The sequence below is a fragment of the Acanthaster planci genome, linkage group LG02 (assembly GCF_054643075.1).
Source record: "Acanthaster planci isolate LZ-2023a linkage group LG02, COTS_SCS, whole genome shotgun sequence".
NCBI lineage: Eukaryota > Metazoa > Echinodermata > Asteroidea > Valvatida > Acanthasteridae > Acanthaster > Acanthaster planci.
Genome location: NC_141778.1, coordinates 26,103,706 through 26,116,304, shown reverse-complemented (window position 1 = coordinate 26,116,304; position 12,599 = coordinate 26,103,706). Strand labels below are relative to the sequence as shown.

Sequence of the window (12,599 nt, the reverse complement as noted above, 5' to 3'; positions counted from 1 at the left end):
TTTGCACTGAACAAACTGAAGCACGTTCGACCGAAAGCCCGCCAATGTGACCATTAAAGATTTGCCAGTGGGGTGACGATTCACGAACCTCAAAAAACAGATTCTCGCACTCGTTCCCATAAACTTGGCAATAAATCATAACGAATGAAACTTTTTTTAAATAACAATGAACCATGATCTAATTATTTATTCTAATGTGTATTTTCCATAATAATTCATATTCAAAAGCGTTTAACAAGTAATCTACATTAAAAGTATAGGTACTTAATGTAGAAATAACATCCTATAATCAATCATTGATAATCATAATAATCGATTCCATTAAAGTGATATCGAATAATCGATTCCATTAAAGTGATATCGAATAATCGATTCCATTAAAGTCGATTCCATTCCATTAATTATACAACAATAAGACTACGCCTCGAGTCCGCTTGAAAGTTCAGAAATACAAGACAAAAAGCTAAGAGGGTTCTTTTTCCCTTGGCCTTTGGCCACGGATATACAAGCAGGAACTTTGGTGCACAAGTGACGAAATAATGTTTTTCCATCACTCCATACTATCCATCAGAAATAAATCATGTTGTGTTTTCCCCAGTGCCAAACAACATCCATATTCAGTTGCCATTACGATTTCAGGTTGTACATTAATTTTTGATCGTGTTAGAGGTGTAGGTCTTGTACTTCCGGCAAACTGCAAAGGATGCTTTCGGTTGTTGGTGCGAAATACACTAGTTATGTGAACGAAGAAGTTCTAAGTATAAACTTTGCCCTGTGTGTTGTGTGGTGCCGCGCCCCTCGGACGAAGGCGAGGGCGCCCTCCTCCTCGAGGCGCGACGCGTCGGACGTCACATACCAGAGAGTCCCTGAGCGGCTGGGGACGAGGCCGTTGGGACCGAAGTATACAGTCCCCCAAGAAAGTTCAATGATCTCTGGTCTTCGCTGAGATGACGCCTAATCTGATTGGTCAAAACTTAGAGACGCACTTTGGACAGACCTGACTTGAAATAAACTTCGCCTGGGCACCTGACTTATATAGAGCAATCAAAGTGGCTGATTTATACATTAACACTCCTTCAATCGCGGTCACACTTAACCAATACACCAGTAGAGGGCGCTATTGACGGGGAGACTGTGTGATTAAAACCGCAGACGTATATAAAAAAACCTGGACTTGCAACGCCTTTGTATGAAAAAGAAGCCAACCAGCGCCATTTTACCGAGTCGATTACAAAAGCGTGGGTTGGCTCCCTTCTATTGACCTCAGGAAGAACAATGGCGGGCATTGCCTGGAAAGCTTTGTATTTGGCTGGGTAAAATGGCCGCGAGTGGATTCCATGTCTCTATAAGCTGATTAAGGGCATTGCGAGTTCAGATTGTATTATACACGTCCGTGAATTAAACGTGACTGGACGTCGCCCAGAGCAGCGAACACCACAATTAATTGTGGGGATCCAGTGCTGAATAAGGGACTTTAGCAAGTCTACAGGGCTTATTGTCAGGGCTGCACTACACGCAACTCACGTCACGAGATAGCAATCCTCCCTTACATCGACTGAAGGTCCTATCAGAAACTATACTGCACAACCAATTAACCCCTCAACCTACCGAGCCCCTCAACGACACACGCACCACTCGGGAATTAGGCACAGTCACACTAGGCTAGGTGACTTTAACCCTTGCACAGGATTCTTGACCCTTACCCAGTGCTTCCACAGTCAAAATGAAAATTTCCCTATCCCCAGAGCCAAATTTCCATATTTTCCTCCCGATTTCCTTATTTTTTAGTTAACCACCAAAAAGCCTAATATACTACCGAAACTACTGAGCTTGTTTGCTACATCCCTACAGCATGTTTTTCAGGAGGAAACCAAGTACCAAGATAAGCAGAGGTCAGTATAATGCTCAAACTCACGGTCTTGAACAAAAAAATCAGGATGACATCAGACAAACTTGTGTGCACGCGCAGAAAGTTTATTCTAATAGTCTTGTTTTCAGTCATCCTGAATCTGACAGAATATTACTGTAGAGATTGAAATGTAGATTTTGCTGCTAATTTTGAGAATATTTATAGAATTTGCTCAGAATTTAATAGTTTCCTTAGAATTACTTTAGATTCTAGGCATTTCCTCGAAATTTCCGTAGATTTTTCATTTCCTTCGAAAGCAAAAATTTCCTTAATTAAAATAACGAAATTTCCTTGAAAGTGGAAGCGCTGCCCTTACCTCAGGATTAGCCCCTAAGCGATCGACTAGATCTAGTACTTGCCTGCGCGCGCCTTTTATAGCCTCCGTGCTGCTTTGACCACGCCCGCGCTCACGTGACCAAGCAGTGACTTTCGCTGCCCTATCGCACTACGCACAAGGCGGAGCCTATGCGCCGCGCTCGCTTAACACACAGCTAGCTAGCTATGCGCTGCGCACCTAACGTTTGCACCTGTTACTAGGCAGAGCGCCATCTATAACTTCGCGTCGCGCCTAATGACTTTTGTAGCGCTTCTTTCACGTCACAGTTGTTTACTGATTCCGAGGTATCGGTTGTGACAGACAGGTTACGACAGCTGTTTTGATTTCTTTGTTGGTGGCACAAGCAGAGAAAGATTGCATAAATTCATGACCCACGACGAAAGGATGCATAATTTTTATGAAATAAACAAATGTGAAATATAGTGTCACCTCGATGAAGTCATAAACACGACTGCAAAGAAAGTCGCTTCCTCAAACGAAATTGAATCTATAGCGATATTTAGTTTTATATTTAGTGCACTAGTCTAGTGGCATACCCAGGTTTTGAGTTGGGGGAAGGGCAAATTTTGGATTTTAAAAAAATTTTAAATGCATGAATCTCCTTTGCCAAAAGGAAGGTTTAAATGCCGTTTCTGGCGAGTTAGCACCTTCAATTACTCAGAAAACTGGAAAAACACCGTAACACAGGACGGTAGTGCTTATTTATACGGATCGTACGTAGCTGCGGGGTGCTCCACGTACGAGAGCAAAAGCCATATCCACGGACAGCAGCCTATGACGTGGCTAACGTGGCCTGTATTCTCCTCCTTTGGGATCTCCAATCATGTGACACCCGAAAGTTGATATACAGTGCACATCTAAAAATCAACTTCAACTCAAATGGTATGTCACCATTTTCAGAAAGGGACCATTTCCAAATGCGCATTGGGTCGACAGATTTCGCGCATTGTGATTGGCCATTGATTGAGAGGTAGGCCCTAAACCTTTACGTGAACCCGATACTTAGAAAAAACACAATGGTTAGATACCTTAACATTTACCAGTAAAAAAGCGCTTCTCTTCATGAAAACACGTTTCCCTGCATTGCTTTGACGCCCTTATTTTCAATGTGTTTTTACGCGCGCAGATGTGAATTTTGCAACGGCGCGTGTCCCTTCGCAGCTGACGTATTTTTACGACTTTCCAGGCACGACTTTTTGTACTTGTTTGAGGCGCAGGTAGGCCTATCCGAATCTCTTCGTGAAAACGCAAATTGCAGTAATCGAGATGCCTGCCCTTAATAACATTAATGTCATTTAGACCTTAATGATGTTATGTTTGTGGAAGCATGTCAAAATGGTTAAGAACGATGTTTGAAAACAAAACAAGAGGGGGAAAAAGTCAAAATCGGAAAAGCTGACGTTTTAACATGCCTGCTCCATTCTTAATCGATTTCAATCCCTCTCTAATGTTAATACGATTGAAAAATGAAAAAAAAAATGAGGTGAGTCAAATCTTGCCTATATTATACCATAATTTGCTTAGATACTTTCTTTATGGAAGCAACGAAAAAGTTATGACAATTACCTCCAAATTTCCACTGACAATAAACCAAGTCTAAACGCCCGTTAAGGTCAAAGTGAAACTATAAAAGAATTAATAAAAAAGATGGCAGCATGTGCCCAAGCAGGGGGGAAATTGATGGCCCCCTGCCGCCGCTGGGTGCACCGATAGGGATGACAATTTCCCCAAAATTCTTGTCAATGATCCCCTGAATCTCGAACTTGGCGTGAGCCAAGATAGAGTTCGACTCCAGTCTGATGTCATTCAGCCCCACGCAGACGCCCCTGGTGAGGAAAGTCTTGCAGAGCGACACTTCACGGTCCGTCACTGAAAAGAAGTGAACGGGATAGGTGTTCGACAGTCTGGACGAATAGAAAGAGCCTATTTCCATCGGCTGGACAAGGAGTATAACTTCATATAAATAATAGAGAATCAAGCCAAAATTTGAACAGGTTTTAACCAAAGTGATTTGACTGACTTGTTGGACCGACCGACTGACTTGACCAACCGAGCGCTTGTGACGACCGATAGATAAACTGCCCAGGCTGGCATTGGAATACTTTCGAACATACGGCATTTTTTGGTCGCTGCGTCTGTTTCTTAGCCAACCACCCAAAGCCTCTGCCTAACCTTTGTTATGTTGAACATCCAAGACAAGATTGACAAAAAGCTGGCATTTACAGAACTCAAGTGCTCATGCCTTACCCCTGACGTTTCTGTTGATTATGGTTTGGGAATTAATCTCCACTACAACACCGATTCCATCATTTTGATGGTAATAACCCACCAAACAGGCTGAAATCAAACGAATAAATAAAAAACCGAAAGATTAAGCAGCTTAGAAAACATGCAAGTGTGGATGCGAAAGACCTATGAAAATTGGTATCTTTTCTCATCTGATTTACAACCAGAGTGCAAAAACACGCCACTTTTTTCTTACATTTGCTTTCTCCTTTTCCGGTTGAAGTTAACTCTTTGAAAGACTGTGAAGATGGGGAAAGTAACCGTGGCAAAGGAACAGAAGGTGTGCACAGTAACGAGATTTAGATTTAATGATTTTTATGAATGGAGTTCAGCCACTCACGTAAAATAAATTTCAAAGGGAAAAGATGAGACAAGCGGTTACCACTGAATTTTTTCCCGAGGATCGTGAACTTGAAACAACACCTGCAGTCTCGAGTCTCAGTGGAACAAGAGCAGCTGCTCCCCTCACGCTTGGCAATCTCAGCTGAGTGAGGAAAAAAGTTAAATAATAAAAACAAAGTAACCAAACAATAAAGTTAATTAAAGCCATATACATGAAATGATTAACGCTCCGTGCCAATTAAGGACTCGTCGACATCTTTACCAATGAGAGGTTGAACTGTTTCCAACATTCTCTCTTTTTTATCCGTATGGCTTATTTCCTGTGCTGGGTAATTTGATTACCAATTGTAGAAATAAGATGTAGGCGTAGCTTACGGGTGTTCACTTGTGACTGAGCTCCATACAGCCAGGCCAATAAGTGTCCCTTGTCCCAGACTTCCCCTGTTTGATCCTCTTTCCAGACCGAGGGAGCGGTCTCGTCCCATTCGGCTGTGCGACTGCCTGCGTCGGCGGTGTTGGATTCACGGGTTGGTGGGTGGTCTTCGGTCGTTTCCAAGGAGACACAGCACAGAAACGCCGTACACACCAGCACTGCAATAGGTCTCATCATCCCCTGTCGTTAACTTGATGAGCGGAAAAGAAAATGCCCTGTATTCCGAAGACGGTAAGTCAAAGTGATTGATTTGCTGACACTCTGTTCTTGTAGGAGAAGAATGAATCCACCAATAAAGTGTGGCTGTGATGAATTTTTCTGAAACACGATTTTTCCTCAACTTTGTATTCTTCAATTTATGAAAACTCTTTTACATCCCTACGTGATTAAAGTCATTGAAAAGTGCCGTTTTTAACAATGAAATTATTAGTGCTTTCCCGGACAAATGAGGGCGCTGTTGCTGTGAAGTCATCTAAGGAAGACATAGTTCAGTGCACAGGCTTTTCTGTTCAAATTGTGAACCTAGAATTTACTTGCAGAAAACATGTTTGAGAGAGGGACTGATGCGTACTTATTCATATGCACATAAACAACAAGGAAGAGGCTAAGAAGAAAAAAAAACTAAGTCCCACAAAATCTTTAAAAATGCAGGAATTTTTGTGCACAAACCAATGTAATATTGAGGCTTATTCCTGAGAAGACATTGCAGTTATGCCATGAATATAATGGAAATATCATTAGCATTAAATAAAAAAAGGCAGAATACCTTTTAAATAGTAAAGCCAAAGTTGAAAATAAGGTCAACTGAGACACAAAGGTGCATTTACAAGGTGTGCATTAAAACAAATCGATTGCAGCTACACAGTGGCGTAGCCACGGGGAGAGGTCTGGGGCACGTGCCCCTTCCCCCATTCCCGGTGCCTCCCATGAGGTGCCCCCCCCCTAAAAAAAGGGATCAATGGATATTGAACACGGCTAACAAAAGATTGCCTCAAAAAACCACACCACTGAAAGCTGGTCCCCCCCCCCTCAGGTTCCTCCCTCGTGCCCTCCCATCGTAGTAAAATCCTAGCCACGACACTGCAGCTACATCCTTTTAGGCTACAGCCAAATTTGGTATTTGCATTATTTATCAAATTGTTGATGGTAAATATCCAAAATGTGCTCATCTGCTCTCAGTGGTCGCGAGTCATGTACGTGTTTTTTTTTTTTTTTTTTTACCCTTTTTAAAAATCTGATGTCCCTTTACATTTTTAACGCGGTTGGGTTTTTGGGCTTTGGCAATCAAATTGTAATATACGTCAACAATTAACATTATGAAGGATATATAATACACAAGAGTGCGCAACTCGCCCAACGTTGGCATGAACCTCACTTGTCTCGTATGGTTTTTAACGAAAATGTGTAAAAGCAAAATACAAAGAACCAAAAATGTGATTCACATAGAATAAGGCATAGCCTATCTATGAGTAACACCAAGTTAAGAGACTTTTCTCAAAAGAACTAGATAACAGATCAAACTGTAAAAATTTAAGCCTTCCTCGGAAAAGGGCTAGAATAAATAACCACTTACGAAAAACAAATCAATGCAGCGTCTTGAGTTGATAATAAGGGTGAAAAGAAACATAGTGCGTGTAATACTTCAACTTCTTCTATTTTATTCAACTAGAAACCAAACAGACTGCTTGAACAAAAACTGAATTAAAGGACCTAAACTAATACAACAGAGAAAAGTTAAGCACCAAAAAATTAAACAACATACACACAAAAGAAATGAAAGAAAAGCTTACCAAAGACTGCACGGTTGACGGGATTAAAGCAAGACGCGCCACACTGAACAATGGAAGAGGAACTGCTCTCACTTTACTGTAGTAGTCTTCTGACTAAAAGAAACCAATGCGTGTGTTAAACCTTTTCTTTGGACGTGTGCTTGGGGAAGTTTGGGCTGAAAATAAACAAAGAGAAGAGGAAGTCTAACCATAATACGCATAATTTTGAATTCTCCCGTGCAAAATATTGTGCCGTGGCCAGCAATTGGATGCATGCCCTGGTCATCACATGCTTTCTGGTCACACCAGCACAGTGAAATGCAAAGGGTTCGTTCCCAGCTGTATGATGAAACTTGTAGAGGGAAGTTTGGTTTTTAAGAAACAAACAGGGGCATGCTTCATGTACTGCAGAAAGTGGTGACATAGACTAGATAGCTAATTTGACTAAAGGGAACTATTTTTTTGTTAAAGTTGCACGCATGTACATGTCCAGTTTCACTCTGCTACACGCACACTTATACACGAAGATACTTATTCCTTGCATGGAAATTGCTGTGTTGTAGCTTAAACCCAGAAGTCGTATAGCTCCCCTTGATAATTATTAATTGAAATGACTGAAATTGCTTTCTTCACAGTTAAGGTGAAATGCAAAGGCGCCCCTTCCCGGCCGAAAATTACTTTAGTGCTGTTCGCAGATGCGAGGCCATCTTTGACTGATCGAGTGCATTAACCGGAGTATGGAAAAGACCGGCCGTGAGAGTTTGAATAGTTATTACGTTTAAGAATATTTCTAGGCTCCAATATAGGGGTGCATGCATGTCATGTTTGGGAAACCCCCAACCAAACCTACCGTCCTTGTTTATTTAGAAATGAAAGAGCATGCCTTGAAATACTGTTGTTTCTGTTTGAATTTGAATCTATTGTCCGTGATAGGCTTCGATGCAGATCGATGATTCCAATGACAAAAACATAAAAATTAGGGATAATCCATTTTATTGCTTTCTCCTAATGGCTAACATGTACGTGTAGAGGCAATTTAAGGCAATTGTAGCGCCGTTATGCATGTATTGTAAGTGTAAAAAAATTAACAAAATAATTTGGAAAAAACTACAAGCAGATATCATCTAAAGACCTCAAGTCACTTGCTTGTTTTAAAGAAAAACATTTAAACAAGGAAATAAGTTCATCTCATTCAAAGAACGTCAGATTATCCATCATATTTAATCTGATCACAAAATACGCCTCTGAATTAAAATACCAATGGATATATGTACACTATAAATATATCATCCCCAACCAAGCGCTATATTCGGTGCAGCTAATATATACATTGACAATTCGGTGAATACAAAAATATCAGAGCTGCTACCGTGCAGTCACTGCCATTCATATCTATATACACAAATCATTCATCACTTGGAACACAGTAAAATGGTCTCATTAAACAGTCATGAATCTGGGTATGGATTTATCTACTTACTAATTGGAAACTGGACGGATTGAACTGATAAAAGTGGAATTGAAGTACAACATGGGCACTGTGATTACATAAACGCACCATATGTCACTCTCAAATTCTGTAAACTACTAGCTATTCCTGTAGCATCTTAATTTTATAATTTGACAATGACCTAATACTACTAATTAAAAATGTAAAAGAATGTTTCTACAAATGGATTTTTAACTTGTACCCACAACACACGCATTCAGAAATGGTGTAACTCCCTTTCAAATGAGAGTTTTAGAATTGAGCATGTAGCTTCATAGCTGCACTTGTAGACATTACTTTGGGTTGGTTACACCCGAACTGTTTTAGCCTTTGCTGATGTCAACTCTCAAAAATTTGGTGGATACCAACAAATGAAGGGTTGTTGCTGAGAGATTGATCACCCATTTACACCAGAATCTCCAAGCATTTGAACAGGAAAAGAGATTACGTTTTCTATAAATATGCAAAACCTAGCAAATGAATAATTAACCTTATTAACACAAGGATGGCAATAGTTCAGTCTGCAGACACTGGCAGAAACGTATGCCATCCATATGGAATGATTTGAGCCAAAGTCTACAGTAAACTGGTACCTAGTTGAGAAAGTCCATAACTCAAAGGGAAAATCGGTCTGAGAGAAATATCCGTTCTAAACTAATACTGTTTGGAAGTACGTGCATGTATTGCTTTTCGCTGGTTTATCTAAGTAGTTGTAAGGTGGGACCTGAGCTCTCTCAAGTGGCACAAGGACATGACGAAAAGGCTGGCAAAAGGAACAATTCACGTAAGAGAAATGCTGAGAGCAAAGACATTTCTGCTTTGCCTGCGGCACGTTATGGAAAAAGTCAACAGCTGTTTGTAGGCACTGCCTAATGGGGGGGGGGGCAGTAAAAAAGGTGTGGGATAGAGGGAACGAAAGGGATGTATTGTGGGAATTCACTTAGTTTCTTATTCTCTGTGCTGCCTAGTATTTATGTTTTAACGTCTTTGATCACCACAAACAGACTCGGAATATGGACCAAAGGGCTCTGCTTTTTTCAGGATTTTTTTTCAAGGGGGGTATGTAACTTGAAAATGTCAGCTGGGATTCGTATGAACGATGACCGTCATTGTAGGCTTGTAGAAAGCAAATTCAAATGAGAACATTACTTTTTCCAATTGGGAAAACCAATACCAATATGTGTGTGTAAGACTGTGTACTGGCTAAGGCTGCATCCGAATCTCTTGTCTAGAGCCAGGTCTAGGTCTTCGCTCAATTGGAAATGCATGCGGACGCGTAGACAACAGACCTAGCCATAGCTCTGGAAGCCCGTTTCGGACACGGCCTAATTCTGGAGCAGCATCTTCCTGACGGGAATAATGCAAATTCCCAATTGGGGAAACACGCAATGTTCCCAATTTCTAAGATTTCTTATGGGCGATGAACTGCAAGTCCATATTTGTAGAGAGCATGAGTGTTGCCAGAATGGAGAGATGACATATCCCCCCCCCACCCACCCATGGCAGAAGGTCAACCTTGGTTAGTGGAAAGTGACCTCTTCATGGATGGATGTGAATTGGTGTGCTCTGTTGTGAATCATTCCTGTTCATTTTATTCCCCTCCTCTGCCCCTCCCTTCTCTAAGGCTACTCATCCTCCTTGGGTTTCTTGGGCGGTCTTCGCTTGCCATAGTCCCGCTCCCAGGTGGCGGCGTTCTCTCGGTCGGACTTGGTGATGCAGCTGAAGTCAACCTTCTTCAGCCGGGGCAGCTTGGCCACCAGGCTCTGCCGGTAGCCCTTCTGGTCCTCCACGGGGTTGCCGTGGAGGGTCAGGCTGATCAGGCTGGGCAGGCCGGCCAGCTTGTCCACCTCGTTGATGCTGGTGATGTTGTTGCCGTGGAGGTACAGGACCTTCAGCTTGGTGTACTTCAGGAGCAGCTGTGAGCAAGAACGTCCACAGAAACAGCATGGTTGAGACTGAGCCAATCATGAGTCAATGGCAGATGAAATCATCAGTGGAATCTCAATTGAGTCAAAATCACAAGTCAATCCACACAAGTCAAATCACTAGACACTCTCAAAGTCAAGTCTCAATTCAATCACAAGCTTCTAGGGATGAACAATGTATGTGTCTGTCTGTGTCTGTGCAAGAGGTCATGCTCTGGTCATAAAATTACTCGGCATAAAAAAAATTGACATGTACCTGAAACTGACACGGAGGAACACAGAGTCACTGAAAACTGTGAATATGTTACTGCAATAAAACTGTGATTACTTCTTACAACATGACACAACAGAGGCAATCCAGCTCACCGGGTCGATCTTGGCGATGTCATTGAAGGACAGATCCAGCCAGGTCAGCTCCTCTGGACTTTCCACAACCTTCTCCAGGGTGACGTCCAAACCTGCCATCTCCGTCATCCCGTTGTTGTTCAGCTTCACCGTCTGGGTCCTGACCAATCCCTCGGCGGTCTTCTCCAGTTTGGAGTTCTTGGCCACCCGTGGCTCTACATCCAAGATGTCTTTAAAAATACAAAAAAAGGTTTTGCTTGGTATTTCTTGTACATGCATACTGTTGTTTCACGGCACCATTTTTTCTTAAAATTTTCTGTCAACTAGTGTTTTACATGAGCCAAATGTTATAACAGAGGGTATTCAATCAGAAAGTTACCGTACTTACCATCAGTTAGCAGTATGTCTTTGAATGAGAAGTCCAGAATGGCCTGATCGCAGCTGTCATTTTTGGCATCGATGCCACCTCGGGGACTCAACCCTTTTGGCATTGTGTTGTTGTCAAACCTTATCCAAACACAAAGAGAAATTGAAGGCAATTATTGTTTGGATTCCTACCTTTAAATATACATATTACATAACCTGTCACTGTTGAAGCCACAAATCTTGCACAAAGTAACCAAGATTTGATCATGATTTGACCAGAGCAAGTTTAGTGTAGCATGTGTGAATAATGATGTGTTTGTCCGAAGTAGCCTAAATGAACTTTATCCATTTATTACATGAAGCAAACTTATTGTAGGCCTATAAATTGTAGCTTTAAGGGAGGGCATGCAATGAATGCATATTAAACATGAAATTCGAACAGAACAAGAAAGTTACATAACACATCTTAGGCCTAAATCAAAGTTTTCAGAGATAATTCATTTTACTTATGTTAGTATTTTATTCATGCTAGCGGCCTAGGGCAGTATTTATTTAGGCCTAGGCCTGAAGCATCTGGGACTTGGGAGCTTTTTTTTTTTTTTTAGATTGCTGACCAACCTTTTGGTACCAAATGTTTGGCAGTTATACAATAAAGTAATTAAAGTTTATCTTTAGCGTGTTAAAAAAAAGGTATAAGCAGAGCGCTCTCTCGTCTCACGTCCACTGTAGTGGATGGGCGTAACTTAGGGCCTGGGGGGCCTAAGTACCAGTACGCAGTAGCCTAACAAGTACTTTTTGCCGAGGAACTTTCCGACGATGATCAATTAACCTCTCCTCCCAAGGTACACTTTACCTGTACTTCAGACTGATCCTTTCAGATCCTTATAAGAGATTTTATTGTTCAACACTCGTATAGTCGACGGGTGAAGAGGAAACCCATCATTAAATTCCTTTATTTTCGACGACAGCCGGCAAGATCACGGCGATGTTTAGAGCGCCATCTTGGTTGTTCGGGGTAACGAACTTTCGGGCAAAAGTAGTAAACTTGTTTTAAGTCCTCCATGGAATTTACGGTGCCTACTAAAGATTAAGACAACATAATTCGGAGGAATTTTGCCAAAAACAAAAAAAGGTGGGTTCGATGTATTTGAATTGATATATTAATGTTTGGAGTTTTACAATCACCCGAAAGTCCAAAACTAGACAACTTTTTTTTTTCGAAAATGATTACTGTACTTAGGACATCTTTATGCTGGCATTTGACTTCAGCCGCTGAAAGCAAAATCCAACTTTATCAATTTACTGCTTTTACTACATTGCAGGTTATTTACTACCCAAAAACACCCTTTGTCAAAAAAATCTTCTTACAAATTCTTTGTGGTCTTTTATAAGGTCTTA

At 41.3% G+C, this 12,599-nt stretch overlaps 2 protein-coding genes across 3 annotated transcripts; both read right to left on the bottom strand.

Annotated features, from left to right (window-relative positions):
* Positions 1–174: 174 nt before the first annotated feature.
* On the bottom strand, positions 175–8,136 carry LOC110975967 (uncharacterized). Of its 2 annotated transcripts, none has more exons than XM_087133502.1 (5): positions 7,098–8,136; positions 5,250–5,522; positions 4,915–5,016; positions 4,494–4,583; positions 175–4,115 (listed from the first exon to the last, which is right to left on the bottom strand). In XM_087133502.1, exons 2-5 carry the CDS (start codon positions 5,482–5,484, stop codon positions 3,871–3,873), a joined length of 672 nt encoding a protein of 223 aa, XP_086989628.1. In that variant the 5' UTR covers positions 5,485–5,522; positions 7,098–8,136; the 3' UTR covers positions 175–3,870. The 2 variants fall into 2 exon arrangements, with proteins under 2 accessions (XP_086989628.1, XP_022084548.2); XM_022228856.2 differs by having other exon boundaries at positions 5,250–5,497.
* A 142-nt stretch (positions 8,137–8,278) lies between these two features.
* On the bottom strand, positions 8,279–12,228 carry LOC110975952 (leucine-rich repeat-containing protein 51-like). The gene is made up of 4 exons (XM_022228839.2): positions 12,055–12,228; positions 11,224–11,342; positions 10,857–11,065; positions 8,279–10,481 (listed from the first exon to the last, which is right to left on the bottom strand). Exons 2-4 carry the CDS (start codon positions 11,324–11,326, stop codon positions 10,191–10,193), a joined length of 603 nt encoding a protein of 200 aa, XP_022084531.1. The 5' UTR covers positions 11,327–11,342; positions 12,055–12,228; the 3' UTR covers positions 8,279–10,190.
* Positions 12,229–12,599: the final 371 nt, after the last annotated feature.

Bases quoted from the DNA above. Each gene is read 5' to 3' on its own strand.
- LOC110975952 (XM_022228839.2), bottom strand. From the start codon at position 11,326: ATGCCAAAAGGGTTGAGTCCCCGAGGTGGCATCGATGCCAAAAATGAC. The intron at 11,066-11,223 runs GTAAGTACGGTA...GTATTTTTAAAG, and splicing joins AGACATACTGCTAACTGATG to ACATCTTGGATGTAGAGCCA. The intron at 10,482-10,856 runs GTGAGCTGGATT...TCTTGCTCACAG, and splicing joins ACATCGCCAAGATCGACCCG to CTGCTCCTGAAGTACACCAA.
- LOC110975967 (XM_087133502.1), bottom strand. From the start codon at position 5,484: ATGATGAGACCTATTGCAGTGCTGGTGTGTACGGCGTTTCTGTGCTGT. The intron at 5,017-5,249 runs GTAAGCTACGCC...TTCCTCACTCAG, and splicing joins TCAGTCACAAGTGAACACCC to CTGAGATTGCCAAGCGTGAG. The intron at 4,116-4,493 runs GTAAGGCATGAG...ACTTCTTTTCAG, and splicing joins AATCAACAGAAACGTCAGGG to TGACGGACCGTGAAGTGTCG.